The 27,419-nt window shown below is 41.6% G+C and overlaps 1 protein-coding gene across 3 annotated transcripts in view; it reads left to right on the forward strand.

Moving 5' to 3' along the window:
* Window positions 1-27,419, forward strand: part of prdm6 (PR domain containing 6) — a 100,628-nt gene that overhangs the window by 23,512 nt on the left and 49,697 nt on the right. For all 3 annotated transcript variants that reach the window (XM_036144287.1, XM_036144286.1, XM_036144285.1), the window contains exon 5: window positions 21,832-21,959. In XM_036144287.1, the coding sequence (XP_036000180.1) occupies window positions 21,832-21,959 (128 nt within the window). The remainder of the gene's footprint in view (window positions 1-21,831; window positions 21,960-27,419) is intronic.

The following is a 27,419-nucleotide window of genomic DNA, read 5'->3' on the forward strand; positions in this document are numbered from 1 at the left end:
TAAAAACTGGACCGACATACTTTATGTACTGAATTTTGGATTTTATAGACCCTGTCTATGCTCCTATTGTAGGTTTTCTACTTTCTCTTTCCTACCAAAGTCTGAAAATTACATAAAATAAATACAGGGACAGCCTTTGAAAGTGGTGAAAATATTATTTTTTTATCTTAAAAAGAAACCTGCTAACAAATTACAGACTATAAATGATTAAGAACAGCATGTTGTGTTAAAGCAGAATATTCTGGGTTATCCAGCAGGCTGTTTTTTAAATCCTTGTTAATCCAGGTCCAGTTTAACCCGGCGCTGGACTGCAGGTCCTTCTGTGGCTCAGGGCTGAGATAATTGAACAGTGTGAGGCTGTTTATTGGGACTCGCTGCGGTGGTCTTCATAGCCTGAACATGTGTAACGGACCCTGAAAGAGTTTGTAATTTGAGCCGCTGAGAACTGTAAAAAAATAACCAGAAGTTGAGAAAAAGTGCACTTGTGAAAACATTTTGATAGGCCGCTGCAGCCTGAAGCCTCGCTGCAGAGCCGACCCGCTTCGTTCCTGCAGAAACCGACAGACTCGGAGCGTCTGCTGCCCGGTCCAGGTTCTGGGTGAACGGATCACGTAAGGCATTTGCTTTTTAATGCTGCGTGCAAAACTTTGGCAAGAAACACGGAATCACTGCTGCTGGAGGACCGGGAGAGAGAGAAAAAACTAATTATAAATATGACAGAAAACTATTTCATCTAACAGCTGAGAACTTTGTGAAACACACCAAGAAACGTCCAAGGCTGTAATTTATGCCAGATTTTTATACAGATCAAGCAGAGAAAAAAAAACTGTGATCATGTAGGGTGGGGCGATGTGGCCTAAAACCAAAAACACAATGTATTCAGCAGCTCAGTGACAGTAAACGGCATTTCACAGTTCACTTTAAGATTCTTTTGTTTTTAAAAAGTTCAGCTCAGAGGAACGGAGCGTTTAGTGCTGCCACTCCTAAGTTATGGAACAATTTGACGTTCCTTTTATGATTCCTTGCCTAGGGCAGGACGATATAGAAAAAAATCATATTGATAAAATGGAAATCATATTGATCGATATTGATAATTATCAACAAATTCAAAACATATATTTTAAGTGCAGACCTGGCCATTTTATGCTGTTTTTAGATACAGACAAAAACACTGAATTCAAACTCAACCCGTTATTCAACCAACTTTTTACCAAAATTACAAGTTGAAAAAAAAGAACGTGTGTTCTCTGAACTCTGAAGGGGGCGGAGCTTGGTTCACGGGTCTGCGTTGTGATTGGTTGGGAGAATTGATGATTTAATATTAACCTACATGGCTAGAATGCAAAAGGAAGGAAAACTGTTATTCTATTGAACTTTTTATTGACTCTTTTTTTTTTATCATTGATATACATCTAACAATCGATATATATATATATATATATATATATATATATATATATATATATATATATATATATATATATATATATATATATAAAAATTATCGTCCAGCCCTCCTTTAACACGTTAAGACATTTGGTCTTATTTCTTTTCATGTTTCTGTTGTAATCTTTTGTTTGTTTTTCCATTTTGAATGTTTAGTGATTATTGTCTGTACAGCACTTAGCTTTAAAGTGCTTTATAAATAAAGTAGTAGTAGATGCACGTCCCAACTACACAGAATTCCCAAACGGGGCGAATAGGTCATAAATAACAGGATGATGATAATATCATCTGTGGTCAACATTACACAAAAGTAACTCCGTTACCGACTGCCGGGTGCAGCCTGCGCCCAGAACTCTGCACCGCCATTCGTCCATCTATGGAGCTGTGCAGCTTTAACTACGTTTGCACCGTTGTCAGCAGTAATGCCGACTCTTCCTGACGTCCCGTGCAGACAGAATCACACCTGAACCTGGTCCGACCGTCTCCCCAGTTAAGTCTGGAAAATACGCCGCCTCGAGCGCTCTGGTGCTTCTCCATTCATCGTTATCTGGACCTCTTTAGCCCTGGTTTTCTTCTGGCTAGATGTAAATGATGGTTTTAGTTTGACTTGCTTTCAGCTGATTCATTACATCTCATGAAAAAAAAAGAAGATGGTTTCCTGTTTCTGCCCACTTCCCTTTTAATTATTTGTTTTTGTGCATTTTCTGCCTTCTAGGTTTGAACTTTTTTTAGAGTTTTTTGCTCGTTTTGAGGTCAAACCGAATTTTCCACTTTAACAGTATTTCCATTTGCTATGACTAACTCCAGATATCAGCTCCGTCTGACTGAGGACGTCATTTCGCTCTGATTTACCTTACAGATCTGTTGTCGGAGCTGTTTCCTGGCATTCAGCTCCAACATCCTGTTAAGGTCTGAGCTGATTGGGCAATAAAATAAACAGCAATGAAAATCTTTAATTAAAGAAACTGTATCTGGAGACTGATTTCTAGATTATTGAAGGAAATATTAACTCTTGAGCTGTGTGCTGATTGTGTTGAGTTTCAGGGTTTGCCTTCAGCATTCTGTCCTGGTTTTACTTTACTGTCCATCATCTTTTGTATTTTCGTACGTCAAAAAAAGCCGAGGCGATCCCAGGAGATGTTGTGACCTGCGGGTCAGCCCGTGGCTGCTGTAAAACCACCGTGCAGCTCGGCGCTGTTTGGTTAAACCCTCTCTGTGAGTCGGATCGAACCCGTCCTCATTCCTCGCTCTGTGTGACTTCGCTCTGTTGGCCCGCTGACCGCGGGGCGCCAGAGAACAAAGACCGGGCTTTTCCACCAGGGAACATGTATGTTTGTGGGTCTCTTCATTAACCGGCGGTGTTTTCCTGAAACCTTCTGCTGGTTCTGTTGGATCTTCACCTGCTGGGATGATCATCACAGCCTTTTATTCCCCAACTGATCACTTCAGACGGGTTTAACACGTAGTGTGAGAATGATTCACTTTCATCACTTCTGAAAAGAAATGTAAAAAAAAAATATTTAGTTTTTTTAACTCAAAGGGGGAGAAGAAAGAGCTCTGAAAAAGTTGTTGATATTTCTGTGACAGTTTTGAAATATAAGTTGCTGAAACAAGAAAGTGAATTATACCATTAACCTGATTAGTCAGGCAGAGATTTCATGCTTTACACCACAAATGTCAAACTCGAGGCCCATGGGCTGAATCCGGCCCGTCAAGGCAATTTATCCGTCCCTCAAAAGCCAAAAAAGGCATTTGATGTCATAAAGTAGAGGCATAAATCCTTCTAAAGTGTATAAAATGGTTAAAACTGTGCCTCCTGTAGCAAATGCTGATTTTTCTATGCCAGTAACAGCATCCTGCCACTAGATGTCAGTTTTCCCACAACACATTAAAACAACCCAGAAATATCCAACAAGAGAAAAAGTGATGCTGCATGATGAGTTTAAAGTGTAACTCACCCTATAAACTTTTTTTTTTGCAGATAAACTGTATAATATTTTACTGCGCATTTTTTATATTTGAACTGAGATGAAATTATGAAATCAAAAGTATCATCTACACAGGAGCAACCGGCCATTTTCATGACTTCATGATGCCAAAGTGGCCCAATATAGAAATGATTCTGACGTCCCTGCTTTAGCCTGACAGCAGTTTGTCAGTCAGTGACAGACGGCTGCATCCCAGATGCTCTAAGGAGCGTTTTCGCAGATCCTTCCTCCCTCCTGCTGTTAGACCTTATAATCTCTGCTGACGGTCCCACAGGTTCTTGATCTGATCATGAATCGTTTACATCGTCTTTCACACTCTGATGTCTATTTGCACGTTTTAGCTTTAACAGAAGCGTTTGTACAATCAGGCGTATTTTGGTGTTGTTACGTCATTCTGTAAATCAGCTGCTGTCTTCTATCTTGCCTGAATACGCCTCATCTATTAAGAATTGCACAAATATATTTTTCCTCCTTCCTTTTCAGCTTAACTTTAAATGTAGCTTTTTTTATTCATAACATTTAACATTGTGTGTCAGTATGGTGTCCTCTGTCTATGTGTTTTTGCCAATGTCACGCCTGATTTTCCCCATTTTGGGACAATAAAGGTATTTCTATTCTCTGTTATTCTATTACACAGTGAAGGGTCTCACCTGTGTGTATAGAGCTGGTTAAATGGTTTGCAGATACCTGTTAAAGCGGTCTCTATTATACATCTGACTGATGGAGTCTCATGATGAAAGATGTTCAGTTAGACAGCTGGTGAAGGGTGGGAAGAAGCACGCAGAAGCAAACATTATTTATCAAGAACGTCTCCAAACAGCAACGCTGTGAAAAGAGGAGAAAGGAAAGCAAACATCAGAGAGGAGGAGGGGAGCCAAACGAGGAGAGGAAAGACTGAAGATGAAGAAAAGAAGTAAAACTTTAGAAGAAATTAATGTTCACAACATCAGGAAACATTTTATGCATTTTAAATGCATTTTAAAAAAAGAAACAACGCTTAGCCTGGCTGAGGCGAGGCTTATAGTTCAGTTTAGTCATTTGTCAATTTATCAAAGCATCCAATGTTTTCTCATATTGCATTTTTTCCTAACATTGTAAAGTTTCTGCAATAAAGACTTTAGAGTCAGTGGAGGTGGGTCTTGATGAGGTTGATTATTTCCTTTCAGTTGAAGCAGTTGGACTGATGGAAGCGACGCCGTGGGAAGAACTGTAGCAGATTGGTGGTAGTGGGTGGTAAAACGCCCGTCCTGTGGGTGGTTGGTAGTAGTGGGCGGTAAAATGCCCGTCCTGTGGGTGGTTGGTGGTAGTGGGCGATAAATCGCCCGTCCTGTGGGTGGTTGGTAGTAGTGGGTGGTAAAACGCCCGTCCTGTGGGTGGTTGGTGGTAGTGGGCGGTAAAATGCCCGTCCTGTGGTGGTTGGTGGTAGTGGGCGGTAAAACGCCCATCCTGTGGGTGGTTGGTGGTAGTGGGTGGTAAAACGCCCGTCCTGTGGGTGGTTGGTGGTAGTGGTGAGTAATATCGCCCGTCCTGTGGGGTGGTAAGTGGGTAGTTAAGACGCCCGTCTCTGATGGGTGGTTGGGCGTGGGAGTGGGTGGTTAAAACGCCCGTCCTGTGGGTGGTTGTGTGGTAGTGGGTGGTAAATCGCCCGTCCTGTGGGTGGTTGGGGTGTGGTGTAACCTTCGTCCCTGTGAGGGGGTTGTGGTGGTAGGTTGGGCCTTAAAATGCCCGTCCTGTGGTGTGGTTTGGTGGTAGGGGGCGGTAAAGATGCCCGCCTGTGGGTGGTTGGTGGTAGGGGTTGGTAAATCGCCCGTGCCTGTGGTGGGTTGGGTGGTAACGCTTGTCCTCCGATAGGTGTTGGTGGTAGTTCCCGGCCGTAAAATGCCCGTCCTGTTTGTGGTTGTGGTATGGGCGGTAAATGCCCGTCCTGGTGCTGGTTGTGGTATGGGCGGTAAAATCCCGTCCTGTGGGTTGTTTGGTGTTAGTGCGGCGGTAAAAAAAACGCCCATCCTGTGGGTGGTTGGTGTAGTGGGGTGGTATAATGCTCGTCCTGTGGGTGGTTGGTGTAGTTGGGCGGTAAAATGCCCGTCATGGTGGCTGGTTGGTGGTAGTGGGCGGTAAAACGCCCCATCCGGTGGGTTGGTTGGTGGTAGTAGTGGGTGGTAAATCGCCCGTCTGTGGGTGGTAGTGGGTAGTAGACGCCCGTCCTGTGGGCGGTTTGGTGGTAGTGGGCGGTAAAACGCCCGTCCTGTGGGTGGTTGGTGGTAGTGGGTGGTAAATCGCCCGTCCTGTGGGTGGTAGTGGGTGTTAAAACGCCCGTCCTGTGGGTGGTTGGTGGTAGTGGGTGGTAAATCGCCCGTCCTGTGGGTGGTTGGTGGTAGTGGGCGGTAAAATGCCCGTCCTGTGGGTGGTAGTGGGTGGTAACCCTGTCCTGTGGGTGGTTGGTGGTAGTGGGTGGTAAATCGCCCGTCCTGTGGGTGGTAGTGGGCGGTAAAACGCCCGTCCTGTGGGTGGTTGGTGGTAGTGGGCGGTAAAATGCCCGTCCTGTGGCTGGTTGGTGGTAGTGGGCGGTAAAATGCCCGTCCTGTGGGTGGTTGGTGGTAGTGGGTGGTAAATCGCCCGTCCTGTGGGTGGTAGTGGGTAGTAAGACGCCCATCCTGTGGGTGGTTGGTGGTAGTGGGTGGTAAAACGCCCGTCCTGTGGGTGGTTGGTGGTAGTGGGTGGTAAATCGCCCGTCCTGTGGGTGGTTGGTGGTAACCTTGTCCTGTAGGTGGTTGGTGGTAGTGGGCGGTAAAATGCCCGTCCTGTGGCTGGTTGGTGGTAGTGGGCGGTAAAATGCCCGTCCTGTGGGTGGTTGGTGGTAGTGGGCGGTAAAACGCCCATCCTGTGGGTGGTTGGTGGTAGTGGGTGGAAAAATGCCCGTCCTGTGGGTGGTTGGTGGTAGTGGGTGGAAAAATGCCCGTCCTGTGGGTGGTTGGTGGTAGTGGGTGGAAAAATGCCCGTCCTGTGGTGGTGTGGTAGTAGTGGTGGTAAAATGCCCGTCCTGTGGGTGGTTGGTGGTAGTGGGTGGAAAAATGCCCGTCCTGTGGGTGGTTGGTGGTAGTGGGTGGAAAAATGCCCGTCCTGTGGGTGGTAGTGGGTGGTAACCCTGTCCTGTGGGTGGTTGGTGTTGATGCGTCTCGCTCTGCTGCTCCTCTCTGTTGCTTCCAGATGGAAACTTTTTGGTGTTGATGCTGGGCTGCATTAGTGTCGGTTATCCAAATATTATCCGCTGCTTTGGACAATTATTACCCCTGTGATTTATGGGCCGGCTCAACGACCTGCTGAAAGCACAGTTTCAGACGGCGAAGTGGCTCTGGCTTCACGTGGAGACCCGACTGTTGCTCTTGGGCACGACGGCAGTGGCAGTGATGGCGGCAGAGTTTATAAGGCTTACTGCTGAAAAATGAACACCTCCATGACACGCTGTGTTTGAAGGAGTGAATACCAGGGAGTCAGACCGAATGAGCGAGGAGCTTTGTGGCTTTATTTTGTTTTTGTTGAAATCTAATTTTATTGCACTGACAAACCAAAATAACTCTGAAGACATGGACGTCTTAACATTCAAAAGAATTTGATGGAAACAGTATGTGGTAACTTTGTGTTACCTCACATGAAGTTGTGAGAATTGAAAAATAATGAAAATTATTTTGGGCTTTGCAAGATTTGTTGACAGGAGGATTGGATGTAAAACCTAAGACAAGTTCAAAGGAAGCAGTTCGAAGCTGTTAGAATTACAGAATAAAAATGCAGATTGGAGATTTGAACCTGAGTTGCAGGTTTCACAGGAAAATTTGTTAAAATCTTAAAATAGACAGATTGAATCAATGAAATTACCACAAGGACACTCACTGGGAATATTAAAAATAGGTTTTGTCTGTGACTAAAACATCCAACATTTGGACTTCTTTGTTTTTAGTTTAGCAATCGCTAAATCTGTTATGTGTTCAAGAATGTCAGCATTATTACTGTTTAATTAATTTTAAAAAAATCATCAGGGAAAATATGTTTTTACCGTAAAAATAAAAAGAATAAGAGACTGTAGAGTAAAGGCATATTTACATTATGAGAAAAATACGATTTGAAAGAACATACCCAAGAAATTAAAGAAATGTGCAAAACGCCAACAGACGATTTACAAGAATGACAAAACTGACAAAGTGGCAGGGATCTAAGTAATTATTGAGTTTGTTGGGAGCAGTGATGGTTTTAGAGTCTACCAGCTGCTGGGGGGAAGGATCTGTGATAACGCTGCTTAGTGCACCGAGGATGCGGTCTGTCCCTGAAAGCGCTCTGCAGCAGCTTCATGCTTAAAGGGGTGGGGGGGGGGGGGGTTGTCCAACACTGAAGAGCCTCACTAAGAGAGAAATACAACAAAAGTGACATTTCCCTCTCCACACATCTACAGGGTTCCTCAATCTCAAGTCTTTCTGCACATTTTCTTCACAGAAGTCCCTCTCATGCCATCCAGATGGACGTTTTCTGTGTTTATTTGGTGCTGAAAGCCTGGAAATTAAAATTAGATTTTTCATGTTGCTTTATGTTCATGTAACATTCTCTGGTTTTGAGTTTTAAGCTTTGGGGCTCTGTGCGTCTCCGCCTTCTCCATGCTGGTGCTGGTCCGGTCCACATTAACAGACACCTAGCAAAACAAACTATTTCACAGTGTTTGCTTTCCTTTCCACAAGGAAACAAACCTCAGTTTTTTTTCTTCCCTACATCTGTTTGACCCTGACTGATGTGAAACTTCAGATATGAGCTGAAGATGCTGAGAAAGTCTAAACTGCCACTTAAAATTTTAACTACCATTGTTCTGGGAGACACGTTAGCCTAGCTCTGCGTTGTTTCGCTCAGGACCTTTCTCTTCTGAATTCTGGCATTTTTAACGTTGAAATGATCGCCACCTGTTGGTAAACCTATGTATTGCATAGTTTCTTTACAGGATACCAACAATTTTGATGCAGAATTTTTCTTAAACGTAGCATAAAAATAAACAAACAGAAAAAATTTAAAATATAGCTGTGGACTCAGACAACTTTCCAGGCAAACCAAGGAAGCAGCATCTCTTAGACACAAGGAATCAGAGGTCTGCATCGGAGAATGATCCCAACATGTAGTGCTTCCCTTTTATTTTGTAGAACATGTTATGGCTGCACAGTAGAACAATGGTTAGAACCATTTGAACGTCGCAGCAAAAAGATCCCAGGTTCAAATCCCAGCGTGGGCTCTTTCTGCATGGAGTTGGCAGGATCTCACTGTGCAGTCATGGGTTCTGTCTGGATAATCCGGCCTCGCCCCGCAGTCCAGAAACATCAGAGCTAATTGATCGGTTTGATTATGTTGGTGCGTTTCTCTGTGTTGCCTTGTGATGGACTGGTGACCAGTTTGCAAAAAGGGAACTAACGGTGAGTAAAGTGTATTTGTCCTTGATTGGAGCAGCAAGTTTAAACGATCTGCCAATGGAATAAGATTCTTGCATTTAAAAATAGGAACAACTCATTTCCATCATCTTATTTCAAGTGCCATTTATTTAATTATCTTATTTTAGCGGTCAAAATACTTATTCCATTGGTAAATAATATTATTTGCCTGCTCAGATCTGGACAAATACACTAATTTCAAGAACATTTTACTTACTTTTAGTTCTCTTTTTGCAGGATATGCCCCACCTCTCCCCCCCCTGAGGTAGGCATCATCCGAGAACCCCCGCCACCCTCCACAGATAAACGCATAGATCTGTCTGAACTTTTATTGTCACGAGTACTTTAGATAACATCCACGATTTAATAAATTCAGAGTACAAGTTTTACCATCGACGAAGGGAAGAGGAGAAGGTGGAGGAGAAATGGTGGGATAAGGAGGAGGAAGATGAAGAGAACAGATAACAGTAGAATTAGTGAGCCTCCATTGATTAGCTGTACAACAGAAGCATGTGATCATTGATTGGCTCTCAGGGGCAGTTTTACACAATCTGGAGTAAAAAAAAAGAAAAATGGGAAAAAGGAGAACACCGGAGTGTTTCTGAAAACCTGTTTTCTCTAAGATCGATCACCTAAATAGTTACTCTGAGCACCTAATGTGGTGAAGGCGGCTGAATGTAGGATTTGAGTTTGTTTGGTATTTAAAACAATCGTCCAACTGTTTCTAGAATATCTCATCCTGGCTTTCCTTCTCCTTCTGCACCGAATTACAGCAACTGCATCAGTGCAGAAGTTGCTCCATCAGTTGATCCGGCCTTTTGTTTGACCAAATATCTTCAAACAAGACCTGCAGAAGACTTATGGAGTAGAGGAATACTTCAAAATGTGGAAGATTTCCCTTCTTCACCTGAAAGGAGCAAGACAACTTCTTTCAGAAGACAAACATGGCATCAGAGAGCTGATTGCTTCTCACCTGGCCGTAAACGTGGAGGAGCAGCGATATTTTATCTCCTGGTGGTTTTTAGCTGAAGGGTAGAGTCCATGTCAAGCTGTAGCACGAAGCTATCTGAGTTTCTGTACTTTAGTGACAAACGGCTGATAAAAACTGGTACTGTGACCATAAACTTTGGGAAATGACTAACATGAAAAGACTGAGTGGAGTGAGTTACCTGGCAATGGCTTTAGAGACACTTTAAAGGAGAAAAGAGAAAGACTTGGAACCAGCAGGGATTTTTTAAGGGTTTAACCATCAGTGCTGGAGCTTCATCGGATTTCTGGTGAATCAGTGAATCTGCAGTTTAGTTTCAGCTCTTTGGTCCATCTGTCCTCATTCTAACATCAGTGAACAAGGCACCAGTTTCATTTAGCTGTAAAAGATCTCAGTTGCTGATTTAAACATCTGTTCATGCAATGAACTGATTTGTAGTTTCATTTAACCATGTTTACCTTGAGCGTAAACAGCCCTTACATGTCAGGTTGCTTTTTAAAACTTTGATTTAAATACCTTAAGAAATCCAAACTACTGTTTTATGGAGATAAATACATTTTATAGCAGAATTTTTCACAACTTACTTTCTTGGCTTTTTAGTTTAAAACTATTGTCTAACTTTTATCTCACAGCCAGCATCTGTTCAGATGTTATAAATAATTTTTGGACACAAGCGAACGGAAAGAACAAACTGAACCGTCGAAGACTAAAGTGTTAAAACTGCTTCAGATGCGTTCATCTTGTCTTTACACCGGGCTAACACTGCAGGTTGCGGTCCTGATCCAGTTCCGTCCGTCCGTCCGTCTTCTTCCGCTTGTCCGGGGTCGGGTCGCGGGGGTAGCAGCTTCAGTAGGGAGGCCCAGACGTCCCTCTCCCCAGCCACTTGGGCCAGCTCCTCAGGAGGAATCCCAAGGCGTTCCCAGGCCAGCAGAGAGACATAGTCACTCCAGCGTGTCCTGGGTCTTCCCCTGGGCCTCCTCCCGGTGGGACGTGCCCGGAACACCTCACCAGAGAGGCGTCCAGGAGGCATCCTGACCAGATGCACAAGCCACCTCAACTGGCTCCTCTCGACGTGGAGGAGCAGCGGCTCTACTCTGAGTCCTCCCCGGATGACTGAGCTCCTCACCCTATCTCTAAGGGAGAGCCCAGACACACTACGGAGAAAACTCATTTCAGCCGCTTGTATCCGGGATCTCGTTCTTTCGGTCACGACCCAAAGCTCGTGACCATAGATGAGGGTAGGAACGTAGATCGACCGGTAAATCGAGAGCTTCGCCTTTTGGCTCAGCTCTCTCTTCACCACAACGGATTGGTGCAGCGCCCGCTTCACAGCAGACGCCGCACCAATCCGCCTGTCGATCTACCGCTCCATCTTCCCCTCATTCCTGAACAAGACCCCAAGATACTTGAACTCCTCCACTAGGGGCAGCACATCCACCCCAACCCGGAGAAGGCACTCTACGCTTTTCCGGTTCAAGACCATGGTCTCGGATTTGGAGGCACTGATTTTCATCCCGGCCGCTTCGCACTCGGCTGCGAACCGCTCCAGTGAGAGCTGTAGATCACGCCCTGATGAAGCCAATAGGACCACGTCATCCGCGAATAGCAGAGACGCAATCCTAAGGCCACCAAAACGGATCCCCTCAACACCTTGGCTGCGCCTAGAAATTCTGTCCATAAAAGTTATGAACAGAATCGGTGACAAAGGGCAGCCTTGGCGGAGTCCAACTCTCATCGGAAACGAGTCCGACTTACTGCCGGCAATGCGGACAAGACTCTGACACCGGTCGTACAGAGACCTGACAGCCCTTATTAAAGGGTCCGGTACTCCATACTCCCGGAGTACCCCCCACAGGATCCCTCGGGGGACACGGTCGAATGCCTTCTCCAGATCCACAAAGCACATGTAGACTGGGATTTGTGGAAAACCAGTTCCGGTTTTCCACAAATCCCGACTCACACTGGCCAGCTGCGGCTCCAGCTGTGGAAACGGCGCTGGCCCCTTTTGCTGCTGTCCCTCATAAATGATTAAAAACAGCCCAGGTTTTAATTTTTTTTAGGGCAAAACTCGTTATCCGTGCGCTTAAATGTCCCATTTCATCCTCCAAAAGTCCCCGTTTCCTCATGTTTCTGTGTCGCCATTTTGTTTACACCAGTCAAGCTAGCTAAGTTGGTGCAGTGATTTTATTCTGAAAGTCACCTGAACTTTATCCTGTCTATCGCCCGACGTTTGCTGATTAGCTCGTGAAATTCAGGAGCTTGATCCGGTAACCGCTGCGGCCTCCGGTTAAACATCCTATTTGATGCAACTGATGTGAGTTTAAACATTGATTTAGTTATTTGGGTTCCTTGCGGCGCTGCAGCCGTATCTGCACCGTGTTCAACGTGAGCCCGGCGTTGGTTATGTGTGTGATCCTGTGTGTGTGTTAGAGGGTTGCAACACCTTCAGACACGATAACTCACAGCTGCATTAGTGACTTCCTGACACACACTCTGTGATAAAAGCACGGCGGCTCGTCACACACACATGGTCCTCTGACGGCGAAGCAGCCATTTACATGCCAGTGTCGGTGCAGAGCGGCACTCAAGTGTTTTAGCTGATAACTGAAGCACATTCCTGTCTGTCTGTTAACCTTTCTCTCTCTCGCACACACACAGAGAAATAACTCAGCTGCATCTGTTCAGCTGGGAAGAAATGAAGATTTACTCTAAACTGTGTCAACAGGTCAACCACTTCAGTCTCCAGCTGCTATCAGTGGAGGTTATGCGGCTCTCGCTTCACTCGGGATGCATTAGGTGCTAAACCTTTCCATGTAATACCTTTTTTGAGTAATCCTTTATGCTATGCGTCATCATTCTTAATATTGTCTAAAGTTTGTAGTCCCGGCTTAGAACAAACAGCAGAGGTAGGTAGAGACGGCGTCAATGGTAGATATTCTCAACAACAGAGCGCCTAATTACATGGTTATGTTTATTAAACCAGTGGAATAACAGGCAATGTCTGACATGTTTTGGTTGAAGTGAATCCAACATTTTTTTTCTTGTCTTCTCTTTTGTATTTAAATCTAAAACAAAGTTAGATCAATATTCCCTTAAACATGCTCTAACATTTTTGTTTTAATTTAAGATTGAGAAAATGTTTAAGAAATATTTATTTAAAACATTTATTCAAAGCATTTAACGTCCTAGTTTGTCTAGCATTATTTTAAAAAAGTGTTTACTTTTTTAGTTTTGATAAATAGTCGAAAATACTGTTATTATATCGTCTATAGTGATCTTAAAGGGGACATATCATCCTTGTCAGTTCTTCCTTTTCATGTTGAAATCATTCAGTTGTTGTCTATCCAAAGTGGACCTGCCATGTTTTGGTCTAAATTCCTCGTTAATTTACCCCCACATTCCCCCTTTTTACCCCTGTTCTGAGGTGTGGCTGAGAACTACACATTTTTGGTGCCGGCCCTTTAAATCTAAAGGAGACACTTCAGACCCCGCCCCCTTCAAATGGCAGAGTGTTCCCCTCCACCCCATTCGGCCATTTTTGTAGTCTGCTGGGGGACTGTATAATGAACAACTGATGACTGTAGCTTTGGCATCCTTCAGCTTGGATTACAAAATCACTGAGAAATCAAAATGGTGAATTCGTACGACTGATGAGTTGGAAGTCCATGATCTTTTTAGCAACTCCTCAGCAAATACTGTGACGTAATTGTAGAATATATAATAGAGAACAGAGAAAACTGAATGGCTTTAAATATACGACCCAGAAAGAATAGAAAGACAACTGTTCTGCTCTCCTACGGAGTCTAATTACCCAACAAAATAGATTTAAGGGCTAAAATATGATTTATTCGTCAGTCAAAGCATTGCTTGTTTGTACCTGTAATATTTTATAGGCTGGTTCTGCTGTTCTTTTTATATCTCTCTTTGCAGGTGTAGAAGCAGACTCAGAGGATGTTATATCGCTCCCTCCCTTTCCTCTCCTTTTTCTCTTTCACCTTTTCTCCCTTTTAGCATTTTGTCTCATCTGTTTCTCTCCTGTTTTTCCACCTTTATCTTCCCGTTTTTGTGTCCATTGAACATGAAATAGTCCCAGAATAATATATAATAAAGCTTCTTGCATATATAAATCAAGCGGAGCACTACAGGGAAGGTAGTAATGCTCCACTTGTGAAAGTAAAATCTGTTGGACTCTTTTTGGCATTGAGACAATTAATGCTATGCTGCCAGACAGAACACGAGAAAAAAAGGGGATTTAAGGGCTAAAAAGTGGATTTTAGATGATGTGTCCCCTTTAAAGTATTTTTTTCCCTTAATGTATTGATATGATTTCTTAAAAAGGAATAAAACTTATAGTGATTATGCAGAAAGTTTTATCTATTGAGGCACTTTAGTGATTCATTAAATTCACATTCTGATCTAATATTTAAGGAATTATTCAAACTAATTCTCTTTCTTTGGAGCATCCCTTGTCTTGAACTGTTAAATAATGTGACATTGGGCAGTTTTGGAAAGAGAGAAGACAGAGAAATGGAAAAGACGTAACACAGGGGACTAACCGATTATCGTTTTTTATGTTTTCTTAGAATTTATCAGCAGAGCGGGACAATATTAAAAGAATCAGCTGATAATTCAGGCTAGTTGTTCTAGTTGTGCTTTTTGTATTGTTGGGTTTCTGAGAGAAAGATTTGCTGATCAGCAGCTCTACATCTGATGGATGATCTGAGTGTGTGAAAATAAAGCTTTGTGCTGCATCTGTTCAACACAAACCAAAGCTGAAGCAGAATAATTTATGGAGCTTTAAAGAAACTGAATCTACTTTTGTCACGATTGTTGTGCTCAGACAGAAAAATGACAGCTGGAGCTGTGATCCTGGCAGCGTTTGCAACATTTTGTAGCCGTTGAACTAAACATTATGAGATCTTTGGTCGTTTGTCTTTCAGATGGAATTTTTCAGCGATGGATTCGATAAACACAGGCGGCCAAAAGACCTGACAGAACAGCATCAAGCTAGAAACCAGCTGTGGGTTCACTGTAGCCTCAGCAGCAAGTTTCACAGGCTCACTTTTCTGTAGATGGACTTAATACGACATCAAATTAAAGACATTCTCAGACTGGGAGGAATAAATGTGTTAAGATGTTTAATTAATCTGATTTCTGTTACTCAGCGGTTATCAGTTTGTGCCCAGGAGCTTCTAATATCTGGCTTAACTTGCTGCTTACTGGTATTTGGACTTTGTTGCACTCTCAGAGGTTTGAGAAAATGTATTTTAATTAATTTCAATCTTATCTGTCAAGCCTCAACGTTGATGACAAGTTTAAACCCAACCGTACAGAAACACTTCCCCAGGTTACCAAGAAATCCTTTTGCATCCATTGCATATTTATCTACAGTTAAAAAAAATATGCCTGTGAGACATTTGGGATAAAGCTTTGGTTCAGAGATGCTTTTTATAAATTCTTTATGAAAAGAAAAACATATTGAGACAAAACGTATATCTGCCTAAAAATATTGAGATATAATTTTTGGCCCATATTGCCCAGCCCTACCCCACCCAAACCCAAATGTAACTGAGTCCTAAACTTAAACCCTAGACCCCCAAAAAAAGAAATGAGGACAAAAAAATATCCTCTCTTTACATCAATGTTGTCGTTCATCTGCAAATTTTCTAAGTATGCTAGGAGATCTATACCTTAGGTTTTTTATTTACTGTCAGTGTTAGCGTCAGGCTTTGTAGCTAGAAATCATTAGACACCGCCACTATTATTATAAAATCAAGGTGAACACAACTTACCCTGCTGTGGTGTGCAGTCTGTACAGCGCTCGACGTTTCTGCTTCAGGTGATAAGCTAGCTCCACTTTGCAAACCTGACAGAACACCACGTTCTCCCACAGTTCAGACGCACACAGGCGGTTCTTTGTGGCTATTGTTTGCGTTCCAGATGAAGCTAAGCTAAGCTTTAGCCATTTTAGTGACGCGTCGATCCAAAAACATAATTTCGTGATGGACAGCCCGGCCCTCCTGTACTGTGGCTGTTAGCAATTATTTTGTTCTCTAGCCACTAGAGGACGATACATCACTCAATAGACCTCTGAAAAATATGTCCCCCTCTTTTCTAAGAAGATGGTTTTACCTCTGATGGTCGTTGACTCTCGTTGCTCTGCTGTGCCGTTTAGAGGTGTAAGCAGTCCAGGGACAGTCTGGTGTTGCTTTAACTCCTGCTTGATAAGTCGGATCTTCTCGGTTCACTTACATTCTCCATTCTGGTATCCCTCAAGGTGTCTTCTTGGGCTTTGTTCCTTTTTATTGTATTTATTGGCACTGGTGATAAGCTGAATAAATAAATATAAATGCAACCTGACTTCACTGTCATGCTGTGCGGATCTTCCTGTGCCTAAAACCAAACCTCGACTGCTTGGTGCAGGTGTAATTCTAAACAACCAGACTTCTTTGCTATGCTTCAACGCTAATAAACCTGAAATCATGTCTTTTAGGTATCAGAAACCAGACTGTCCCTGGTCTCCTTAGATAGCGGTCCGTTAATTGTGCTTTTAGATTTTAGGTAAAGTCCAGCTTATTCTAACTCTGATGTTTGTCAAAGTTCATCTCTCTTTCAAAGACCTAGAGAGAGTGATCCACGTTTTTAAGGTATCTGTCAGGGAATATTAATCTGAAGGCACAATGGCCTATGGTTGGATTCCTGCTCGTTTGGGTGTCATGCTGTTGATCTGTCACTGATCATCTGTAGCTGGTGCAGATCGAAGTGGCCCATATATGATTCAATTCAATTAAATTTTATTTATATAGCGCCAATTCGTGAAACATGTCATCTCAATATGCTGGTGAAGATTCTCAGTCATCCAGGTCATGGTCATTCCAAAAAAAGTTAAAAACAAAGCAACTGGATTTGTTTTTCGTAGTTGAAGACGTTTCGCTTCCTCTCCAGGAAGCTTTCTCAATTCAAAAAGTCATCACAAGGCACTTTCCAAAGTCAAATTCAATCAGATTATACAGATTGGTCAAAATATTTCCTATATAAGGAAACCAGTTGATTGCATCAAAGTCTCTCCAAGCAGCATTCACTCCTGGGGAACCGTAGAGCCACAGGGAGAGTCGTCTGCAGCTTTGCAGCAATCCCTCATACCGAGCATGCATTAAGCGACAGTGATTTGTGATATGATCTGTTTTGGCCTCGATTCACTTACTCCCACTTTGACTTAGAGTTGATCTCCAAGTTTCTTGATTGTTTTTTTAAAGCTTGTAACTGGCTGCCACCTCATGGTCTTGTTAAACTGTTACACTTTCATTTCTCAGCCAGAAAACTGAGGACTGATAATCAGCTTGGTTTAAGGCTCCAGGACTAGGCGTCCTAGAAGTGGCCCTTTGTTTAAAAAGGTTCACTTTAACTCCGTTGGTTTTTAATATAGGTAGAGCTGGACCCTCACAGCGTTTATTACGCTTTGTTTTATGTAATCATGTTTAACGTCTGTTTAGACTTTGCTTTTGCACATTTTTGTTTAGTAATTAATAATTTCAAATTGTATTGTTCAATAGATGAATATGATGATGCTCTGTGAAGTTTTGCACTTTGAGTTGCAGGAAGTCAGCATGCAGGGACAGACGGTGAAGTGCGTACATACTGAGAATAATAAATGAGGCCGTTTCCTTTGATTCTCACAGTCATTTACTGCATTGATTGTTTGCAGGCTGTATGGACAGAACAGAGGCCGGCTATTGGCTCAGGTCATCACCTTATAAACACACTCGACGCCTCCTCAATACAGTCAGACTGCATCACCACGGATGGATAGAGGGATGGATTAATAATGAACACACACACACGCACACACACACACACACACACACACACACACACACACACACACACACACACACACACACACACACACACACACACACACAGAGGCCGGGTCAGATCGAAACGCTTTAACTGCTTATGATCACTAGTAGCTGGAAAGTCCTCCCTGCTGATGTATTTGTTTCATCATTATGAGCCGACATGCTGAAGTCATCCGTCAGTCTCTACTGCGCTGTTCAGAGCGTTCAGATCTACAGATTAAATTATATTCCTAACATCTCTGGCCAAGCCTGATGGGTCAAATAAAAAGCAGCCATAGAGACGGATACTGTTGAACAGAACAAGTAGAGCTAATTTTAGAGTTAAACATGAATTTTAGGAGTTTATTCACTTACATGAGCACAGATTTCCAATGTTAATGATAATTGACCCTTTATGATTTTTGACAGACCTGTTGGAGGACTCCAGCCTTCTGTAGCAGATACTGTTGTGTCATTTTTGGCTACGGCTAACACACGTGATTAAAGAATAAAGGATACAAACAGATTATGATTTGACCCCAGTTTTGTTTTTTTTTTTGTTTTGTTTTTTAGGTGATCCACTGAAACACTTAGTGCTTCTAAGTGGGTCCGTTCACATCATAGATCTGGAAATAAACACGCAACCATGAACCACCCATTATAGATCCATTTTCACACCATGCAACGCGATCCACCAAGATCACATGCCTAGTGTGCCTTGAGATCATCCTGGGGGGATCAAGCAGAGGGCGTGGCTCACAACTCCCAGCATCCACCTGTGCGAGACATTTGGGATTTTCCTTTAGGGAAATCCTACATAAAGTGCTAAGCTTTGTGTCTAGACTTAGACTTATACAACTTTATTTGTCATTTTGAATGCACAAAGTGCGTACAGAACGAAATTTCGTTTGCATACAGCTTGAAAAATCTCAGTAAATTGCACTAAATTTCAGGATAAAGATGCAGCAGCGATTTTTGTAAACAATTGAAATGTAAGCAATGTAAAACAATGTAACAATGCAGGGGAAATAGACCAGGGCTGTCAAACTCATTTCTACATGGGTCACTTTGGCATCATGAAGTCATTAAAAGGGTCCGTTGCTCCTGTATAGATGATACTTTTGATTTCAGGATTTCATTTCAGTTCACTTAGAAATATAAAAAAAATGGCCAGTAACATAAAAGTAGCACCTTAGGTCAATTTTATACAGTTTATCTGCAAAGAAAGTTGTTCTGCATTCTGCATCACTTCTTCTATTTTTGGAAATTTCTGGGTTGTTTCAATGTGTTGAGGGAAAAACTGACATCTAGTGGCAGGATGCTGTTACTACACACTTTAAAAAAAATCAACATTCACTACAGGAGGCGGAGATTTAGCCACTTTATAGACTTTAAAAAGATATACACCTCTTTTTTATGACATGATATACCTTTTTTGGCTCTTTAGGACCAGATAAATTACCTTGATGGGCCAGATTCAGCCCACAGGCCTTGAGATTAACACATGGTCTTAATCCTCATGTAGACCGGCTGTCTGAATGCTTTCAGTGCTTTTAATGCACTTTATCATCTTCACAGTCAGACACTGGCGGATAGTTAAATGTGTCCCAGCATCAGTAAGATGTCTCTTTGTACACCTTAAAGACTTGTCCCATAGTTCTATACAGTTCATAGTGGTTACGTGTTTACTACTACATCCAAAGGTGAATTACAGCCGTGATACTGGTGATCTCAGCATTCATGTTAAAATTCAGTTGTCCCCTCTAATGTCTGCTTTTCTTTCCATCCATTCTCTCTGTTCACAGTATTTATTCTGCATCGGTCAGCGACACACCGTCATCTTTACTCAGACAGGTCCTGAAAATGTGTCAGGAAAAACATGTTTTATTGAGGAAATAAACATTGCCTGTGCTGCTTTGTCTTCACGGGAGCTGGACAGACATAAACCCAGTTGCTGTTTCTGTGTTGCACTTCGTATTGTTGCCATATAAATGCAGATTTGCTTGATGCGTCACACAGAAACCAGTCTTGGTTGCCCCATTGAACCCCAATGCGGTACCGCGCGCGAGCTATTTTTAGAAACACAACGTCACGATGACGTCACATCACGTGGTACGCAGTAGGGCATGCTTGCATAGTCCGCCGCTGTGTCGCTCTAAAAGAGACGTGCGTTACCCTTGGTTTTACTCGGTAAACGACTGCTTTTTCCAAATCTAAGACCATGGTTTTTAAACATTGTTGCTATGGAACGTGCAACAGCGACTCGAGTTACGCTGATCGGCCGTATATGAAGGATGTTTTCTTCAAGACTGCCAAGGAGAAATGTGTACGCTTGGAACACCGGGGCGGTCGGCCTACACAACAGTTCAACCCGGAAAAAGTTACCAAATTCAAGTACATATGTAGCAAGCATTTTGTCGGAGGAAAGGGCCCAACCGAAGAACATCCTGACCCAATTCCAGCGACATCAAGTCAAGGTAAGAGTATTTTGGTGGCCGACATGTTAATAAAGTAGCGCCTGCTACCATGACAGCATATAGGCTATCATGGTAGCAGGCGCTAACATGATAGCCTGCTACCAGGCTTACTCAAAAACATTTCAAATGAGACAAACATTAAACATATACCCATTCCTGGACGGTGATTGCAAACAACAACAAAAAAAACGGCCGACGCTGCCTTGATCGCCGCGCAGGAAAAAAAAAACAAAGCTTACCGTTCATCAACTCGGCCAGTTTTCCAGTCTTTTTTTAAGCCCTCGAACCTCAAGCTATCGTTTGAGCTGAAGGTTGGTGTGTTCTTCGACAGTGCGACCAGTAAACCGTGTGCCTGGGACATCGTCTTGGGAAAGTTTAACGGCTGTAAAGTCGGTCATATCTGTTATCCGTGCGTTCTCTCCTGTATGCGTTCTCTCCTGTATGCCCTACCTAAGCGGCAAAAGGGGCGTTGCTCTTGAGACGGTGACGTCACGTGCGCGGTACCGCATTATTTAATTCCTGATAAAAATCCAGAAGGTTGACTGGTCTACTAAAACCTGATTAAAACGTTTAAATATCACTCCTGGTTAAATGCTGCATTAGACATAGGCAGGGTTCCTCGCTAGCGCATTTCAGCGTAATGGCCCGTTACGCTGAACGTTGTCAAGGTAACGCTGAAATTAGTCTGTTTGATCGTAACGGTCTAATGTCAGTACGACATGGATGTCGAGAGCAACATAGAAAGATCAGTAAAGCTCTCAAACGTGCATCAGTGCAGCTATAAACCTCCTGAACCGCATTAGCTAACGCTAGCTTGTATTAGCTTAACAAACAGCGCCCTTCGAGCTCCGCTACGCTCTGCCGTGGGAATGCATCCAGGGAACGTAACAAAACACCCGCGCACCCCTAAAAAATCCTGGTGAGGACCCTGATAGGTCTTTAATTTTTCAAGCCGTCATGATCAAGAGACGGTTTAAATACAGCTGCCGTAAAAGCCAGCAGTTCTGATCCATTTCATTTACTAAGGATAGATTAATCATGTCAATATAAGGGCATTAATCAAAAGGAATACTTCCTTAAATTATTGGGTTAGATTGGGTCCAACATACAAGATAAAGGCTTAGATGATACCAACAATACTTAAAAACACAGGCTCTGTTTTTAGTTATTATTATTAGCTTTTAATGCTGTTATTGCACAGGAACAGCGATACTGTTACCGTTTTATCTGTATTGTTGTATCTGCTGCTGCTGTGACAATATGAATTTTCTCTTTGGGGGATCAATAAAGTTCTATTCTATTCTATTCTATTGATTTTAGATAACTCAGAAAGCTCAACTGTATCAAAACGGTTCTAAACTCAGGTTCTAACTATACCTGCAACACTGCCCCATTTACTGAAGACATTGTAAGCATCAATTAATTTAGAATAGAAGCTACTTTATTGATAAAGAATCCCATTAAGCCATTACTGCTGAGAGTCTGGGGCATGGATGATTAAACAGAGCTCTGACTCTGTGTAAGTTTGGCAAGTGGAGTAAAATAAAATTTAGGGTTATTCTTATTTGCCTTTATTAATGATAGAAAAGTAATTAAATGCATATAAAATACAGCAGTGTTTCTGTTTCTGTTTTGTAGATCTACGATTCAGAGGGAACGTTGCAGCACTTTATCGATGGAAACGATCCCAGTAAATCTAGTTGGATGAGATACATCCGCTGTGCGAGACACTGTGGGGAGCAGAACATGATGGTGGTACAGTACAGGTAAGAACGTCTTTTATTCCCTGATAAATGTTTAAACAGATTAGGTTTGACTGTTCATTTTTAAAATATGTTTATCTTTAGTTAAAATAAACTATTAAAGCAAGTTTTTTTCATTATAAATCTAAAATTCTGTCAGGCTATTAAAGGAAAGCGCTGATCTTCCTTCAAAGAATACAGAAAAATGGGCATAATGCAGAGCGTGATAATATGTTGCATTAAATCATTATGTGCCGTATCACAAGTACAAGACTGCTTGGAAGAAATATGCAGGTCTAATGTAGTTTAACTGCAATGCTTTCACACTCTGCAAAAAATACCATATTTGGTTCTGAAGCTCTAAGAAAGGTTAAACATCATGATGATGAATTGAAAAGCAATAACTTTAGTTATCAATATATGCAGGGTTCTGGCCTGCACATTTCAGAGTAATGGATAGTTACGCTGAAAGCTGTCACAATTACGCTGAAATTAGACCGCTGTGCTCATAGGCGTAACGGTCAGTACGGATGTACTCGCTCTGTGCATCAGGTAGAAACCTCCCCAACAACATAAGCTAGCAATAGCTGTTAGTAGCAGCCGTCTTTGAGCTGTGCTATGCTACGCTGCAGGAATGCATCGAGAGGAGCTGTCGACACCACACACCTTTTACATATTCACCTCAGATATTCAACGTGACTTCAGAGCAGTCTAAATTTAACTTATTGAACACTAAAAGTTTCTTTTGGCAAAAAATAATTTCATGTTGGTCTTTGGAAAATAGTTAATAACGGTTTAATGCTATATTATAAACGCTACAAAAACTGCTAGCTTACTAAATCTGCTTCCATAAATGTTACCCAAACAACGCAGTAATTCTCTGCTCTACGTTTACTTTATGTTCTGTCTGATCTACGTGTTTGTTTTACCATTCTTCATCATTTTCAGTTGATGCTAGTATTTTGGTTTGTTTTGATGATTAAACATTGCAAGAGTTGAGGAAAAACGTTCCCACAGATTGGATAAACTTATGATTGCTTAAAGTCCATCTCTTTTGCATCAAAATTAAGTCTTCTGTTTGGTCAAGCAACAGTAAACAACGATTTTCATGTAAAACGTGTCGTATTCTTAGCATAACACACTGGTGCATTCATAATTGACACATGCTACACAATAACCTCCTGACGCCCCCAAAAACAGCGATAGAAGATTATAAGCAATTCTCGAGTGCAGCCCTGAACCAGAAGCCTGGATGTGACATACGAACTGCACCAAGGAGTGTTTTAAATATATATTTTTTTATTATTATTTATTTATTCGGAACAGTGCACATTAATGAATAATCACACACTTCTGTACAGAGCCAGATTACAGCATAGTTGCTCATTTTCTTCATAACACCGCAAGACGTTAGTCAATCAGCATTTTTTACAAGCGTTAATTTCACATTCAGTTAATTTGTTTGTGCAAAATGGCAGAAATTACATCCAACTTTATATGTTTTAGCCTGAATATGAATCTGGAGTGTCAGAAATTATGATATTGCCTTAGATCTATAGGACATTTCAAGATATATATATATATATATATATATATATATATATATATATATATATATGTATATGTATATGTGCGTGTGTCCCTAGGTAAAACTAATCCTGTGTGAAAAGGACTTAAGAGAGAGGTCCTCAGAGGTCTTTAACATTACAAAATATCCCATTAAAACATAAAAACCGTCATTGGAAAGAAATATCACTATAGAGATAAAATAATTGTTTCTCTATAGTGTAAATCACATAAAGCAAAACCTATAAGTTACTGTGTAATTAAATGTTTAACTTGTAATAATATTGATTTCACATTTTGAACTTTTCAACTAGGAAGAAACAATGTTTTTATTCTAGTCTAGAAAAAAATCAAGGTCATTTTGTTGCGAAACCAAAATATTCTACAGGTTGAAATAAAGGCGTCGCCATGGTAGGTGAAAAGGCCTTGCACAATATTTACTGTAGAAAGAATGAGGAAGTGAGTGGTTTTCAGATGTCTAGGAATTTTTTTCATGGCTTCTGTAAATAAAAAATAAAGATCACCAACTTTTAGTTTTGGGTTAAATACATAGTTTATTTCTATCTATTACAGGTTTGTATTTGTGAAGCTAAATTAACTGAAACAATGAAACCCGCAGCAGCTCCGAAATCTTTGCTTGAGACATTGCCAACATTTTATTTTCATCAACGTAATTTGCTTTTCAAATGGCATTATTTGTGGCGCATTTTGCATATTTTGATAAGCTTCACTTACCAGAAATTAAACCTGTTCTTTGTCTTGTTTGAAAGGCATGTGGCAGTGGTTTCTCTTCTAAAACCACTGCCACATGTTTAGTCACCGCAACCTGCATAATATGGGTTGGGCATAATAAAAATCAGGACAGACTATAAGGCGCATTAAATATTCTTCCCAAGTGTGTAATATCCGTCCTCCACGTCCACAGCTCTCTATCCGTCTCTATCAGGAGGACAGAGTAGCTACACTGCCCTGTTTCTAACATAAGGCCAAAATAAACGTAACTTTTATATTAAATTAACGTACTAGGGTTATTGTTGCTAGCGCGTACTCCAGGCTGCCTTACATGAATGCACTTCTAGTTTAGACATTACAGTCAGGCAGTCTGCTAGACAGCTCAGGGGTCCTATCAGGTAGTGACACAGTTTACCGTAATGCTCCTAATATCCATTGAGTGAAGCGACTTTGTTGCTAACCAAAGTCATACTTACACATTTTAACAGATTTTTGAGCGCATTGTACCACATAAAACCAGTCAGTAAGCACAACGATAATCAAAAGGCGCACCATTAATGTTTGAGAATAAGTATTTTAAGTGCGCCGTATAGTCTGAAACTTGTCTGTTTACATTTAGCTTATTTTTGGGCTTTTGTTTGTGGAGTCTACTACCACTGCAGAAAGTTACTTTTATTAAAATCTGGACTTAGTGTTACAATAACAGACAAGCAATAAGTAAATTTTGAACTGTTTCTGTAAATTCATTGATTTTCATGTAAACCCAGCTGAGCGTTTATTGCAGGCTTTAAACAGTTCATGTTACTGCGAGCAATCGCTGATGATTTTCAGTCAAAGTCTCATGTGTTGCTTGTTCTGCTGTGAATTGGATTTAGGCAAAGATCTGCAGCTTCCACCTTTAAGTGGAAAAAAAGTACTCCTGGAGTTGTTGATGTTTTGAGATGAAATTTAATACATCACATGAGGGGTAGCAGAACATGGGCACCAACAGCAGTGACAATGTTCAAGAATCAAGAATCTTTATGGCCACAACGTGTTACCCTTTTTGACACAGACACAGATTATATATACAGGCAGACACAACAGACATAGTAGTTTATTTATACAGAGTTTCCCCCAGTGTATTATCAGCCTGGCGGTCTGCCAGTCTTTACCCCCCCCCCCCAATCAGGCTAAGCGTTGTTTGTTTATTTGAAATGCTTTGAAGTTTGAGAGCGACATTCAAGTTTCAGCTGGGAGAAAACCTCCTGGTGTGAATAGGCTAACGCGCTAGCTGTTTTATATATATATATATATATATATATATATATATATATATATATATATATATATATATATATAAACTGCTCTCTCATTCATCCCTCATACTCCTGATTAGGGTGGTAGGTTCTTCATCTCTATTTTGGGTCTTCTACCAGAGGACTGGGGACCTTGACGGTTCTTCTTAGCATCTTTAAGGTTACTAGGTAACATTTTTACCAGAATATATCGGGAGTCTGGAACACCAAACCACAATCCACACTGCAGCAACAGAAAACAGGAAGTGAGGCAATACGCCTTACCGTAATCTCAGGAGGAGTGTTCCTACCATCAAGAGTCTAAACCAAATAAACAAAGACCAGAACACAATAAACTAAACACAAAGGAATGAACCGATACAGAAAGACCAAATAGTAATAATACCACAACACCATAAATGCTCGCTTTGATTAGGAGACTCCAGTCTGTATTCAACATTGACCCTTCCTTTGTTTGGTTGTTGTAGATCCAACATCTGAAACGTGTAATTGAGCTGAAGCTAATTGTTTGTGCCATAATGGGTGTAACCGTGGAACCACAACATAAGTGTCACTTTTTAGTAGTTACTGTTTGTAAAGTTTTCTTTATTCTTGTTTCATTTTGGTATTTTCTGGTTATTCACACATCAAACATACAAATTCTTTGTGCACAAATATGACTTAGTAGTTCTGTTCATGGGTTGGACCGGCCATATACATTTAACTTCCTAATAATGACTGGTGCTGGAAAATGGTTCTATTAATAGATCGGCCTAAATTCACAACATACGACCTTGAAGTGAAACTACTGCATGCCGTAAGCAGAGCTGCTACTAACAGGAATTTCTGTTGATAAACTAGTCAAACAGGAAGCTAAGTTCCCAAATGCCTAAAAATAAACCACTCCCCAGTCGCCCCAGTTTTTAGTTAAAGAACTAACAGCAAAACTTGTTCTGCGAAATCTAACAAAGTCTTCAAATTGTTTTTTGGAAACTTTCTTTACCTCCTTCAGCACAAAAAAATCTAAAGAAAGGTTTAGAGTATTAATAATAAACAAAGAGTGAAGAAAGGTTGACACAAACTTGTGTTAGTACAGTTATATATTGTGCTGAACATTATTTTTAACATTTTTTATCAACTCATCACAAACTGACACATGGAGCTAAATGCGGAAATTCAGACTGAAGAAACTCATTGCTTACCTCCATCAATCAGGGACTCATTCGCCTCCAACGCAAGCCAATCAGCTTTGAACTGCTCCTCCTCAAAGCCAATCAGTATCCTGGATCCGTCTTAAAAGAACTTTAAATCCAGCTCAACTTCTACCCAGCAAGCAAGCAGTCGCTGTGCAATGTCTGATCTGGACTCAACCCATGACCGGATTCAACCCACCTCCATCCCCTTCTCCACCATCATAGCAGCTCCATCTGGCTTTCCTATGTGCTCCTACAACCTTGTTCCTATTAGAGTGTAATTCCTCCTGGATTCTACAGAATTCGCTGTCATATCTCAATCGGTCCGGCAGAAGACCGCCATGTTGAGCCTGGTTCTGCCAGAGGTTTCTTCCCAAAGGGGAGTTTTTCCTCTCCACAGTCGCTTCAAGCTTGCTCATCATGGACAATCATGCAAACCTGTGTTTATCAAATTGGACATTTAGCTCAAGCAGATCATCATATGGACTAAACAAACTTCTTCTATCTCCACTCCACCACCAGTTTCAGGCCTGGGGGATCATTCCTATTCTCATACACCTGCTTATGCATATTGAAGTATAATTCAGCGTGAATGTTTCCTGCCGAGGTCTGAGCGCCAAAGTCTTAAAATATTGTATCAATAAATTCTTCTAATTGTCTCTTCTTTCTGTGTGAGTTTTTCAGATTGAAATTGCTTATATTATTAAACATGTGTA

This window comes from Fundulus heteroclitus, chromosome 12, assembly GCF_011125445.2.
Source record: "Fundulus heteroclitus isolate FHET01 chromosome 12, MU-UCD_Fhet_4.1, whole genome shotgun sequence".
In the NCBI taxonomy this organism is placed as follows: Eukaryota; Metazoa; Chordata; class Actinopteri; order Cyprinodontiformes; family Fundulidae; genus Fundulus; species Fundulus heteroclitus.